The sequence below is a fragment of the Sphaeroforma arctica genome (assembly GCF_001186125.1).
Source record: "Sphaeroforma arctica JP610 unplaced genomic scaffold supercont1.6794, whole genome shotgun sequence".
Classification (NCBI taxonomy): domain Eukaryota; class Ichthyosporea; order Ichthyophonida; genus Sphaeroforma; species Sphaeroforma arctica.
The window spans coordinates 1-1,568 of NW_014033764.1; the positions used below are offsets into that span (position 1 = coordinate 1).

The 1,568-nt window shown below is 40.8% G+C and overlaps 1 protein-coding gene across 1 annotated transcript; it reads right to left on the reverse strand.

Annotated features, from left to right (window-relative positions):
- Window positions 1-240: 240 nt before the first annotated feature.
- SARC_15815 (hypothetical protein) lies at window positions 241-624 on the reverse strand (the record flags this gene model as incomplete). Its single annotated transcript, XM_014290072.1, has 1 exon — window positions 241-624. A coding segment is annotated over one exon (384 nt), but the record flags the coding sequence as incomplete, so codon positions are not given.
- Between the last annotated feature and the right edge of the window lie 944 nt (window positions 625-1,568).

Sequence of the window (1,568 nt, forward strand, 5' to 3'; positions counted from 1 at the left end):
GTGTGTGTGTGTGTGTGTGTGTGTGTTGTTGTGTGTGTGTGTGTGTGTGTGTGTGTGTGTGTGTGTGTGTATTCGTGTGTGTGTATTCGTGTGTGTGTGTGTGTGTGTTTTGTGTGTGCGTACATAACTAATCTAAGGGGGTATGTAAATTCATCACAGACTTATCATACAAACATGAACAAAGATACAGGTAATGATTGAGACTAGTGGTTGTTATCATATGAAGGATTACGTACATACCTCATCATCAAGAGGAGAGAATTCAGAGTCTGCTGTCCCATCCTTATACTTCATAGACCATTCCAGTAGGCCTTTCCAGCTTGTAGGTTTGTCAGACCGTAGCTCAGCATTTGTACCAGCAGTCTCACTAATATCTTTCTGCAATCCTGCATTCTTGTTCAATAGATCCACTACCTTTTTAGTATCGACTTTCCCGCTTGTTTCTTTATCAGTAGGAGGTGTCTCCTGGACGACGAGTGCTTTGTTGTTATGCTTGTCACTATCTAACTTCACAGACTGTTTTCCAGTTGTGATATCCATTCGTACGTGACAGCCGCCCGGGATGGACATCCCCTCGGGCAATTCCTGCCACTCATTCGTTGCATTAAAGACAGGTTTATACATTTTATCTCGCTAAATATCTCGAACGTATTTAGTTCTGTGTGTGTGTACTGTGTGTATAGTGTTTAAACCCGTATAGCTTTATACTTTTGTTTTCAGGTGATTGTACATGCTATTTATTTTAGCTTCGATTTCGCAAACCCAAAATGATTCCGCTAATCCAGGGCTTGTGGTTGGAGGGGGATATTTTCCCGGCTTTCCAGTAAACAATTATTTCTAGAAAATAGTACACGTGCTGTCTGTATTTGGGCAAGCTATCATTTGGCGGGCTACCTTGTAAAATATTCTTATATTTATTTACATATTTTTACATCGCTCTTTTGTTTACACCCGGCCGTCGACAGTAGTGAGTAGTGAGATAAAATAAAAAAAGGTCTCGAGGCGAAAATCAAGTTCCCTCTCTAGGAAATCGTAGATTTAGCGAGACCCTGATCCAGAGGGCCGTGTTATTTATATATAGTATACTATCATAGCAGCGTATGTGCTAGTTATATTTGGGTAATTTCGATTGTCAAAAAGTGAAACAGTCTTTCGCATCAATCGAACCCGTATACAAGTCATCTCAAATTGAACTAGATATACATGTACAATCCACAAACCACAGCACACACGTGATAAACATGTCAGTAAGTGAGGCAAAGGAAGGTGTGCCTGAATTGGCTCAGAATGCGGTATTGGTACAAAGTGAGCCCATGCCAACCGATGCGATAGTTATTAAGGGTTATGAATTCAAAGGTGAGCTTGACTATCACAAATTGTTACAGTCTTACATCTGCTCGGGTTTCCAGGCGACGTGCTTTGGACAGGCTATCGAGGAGGTCAAACGGATGGTATGTTCCTTGGCCTTATGGTTTTTATAGCTGTATACTTTTATGAACAATGTCAATCACAAGAATCATATCGTACTCTATATATGTGTGTGTGTGTGTGTGTGTGTGTGTGTGTAT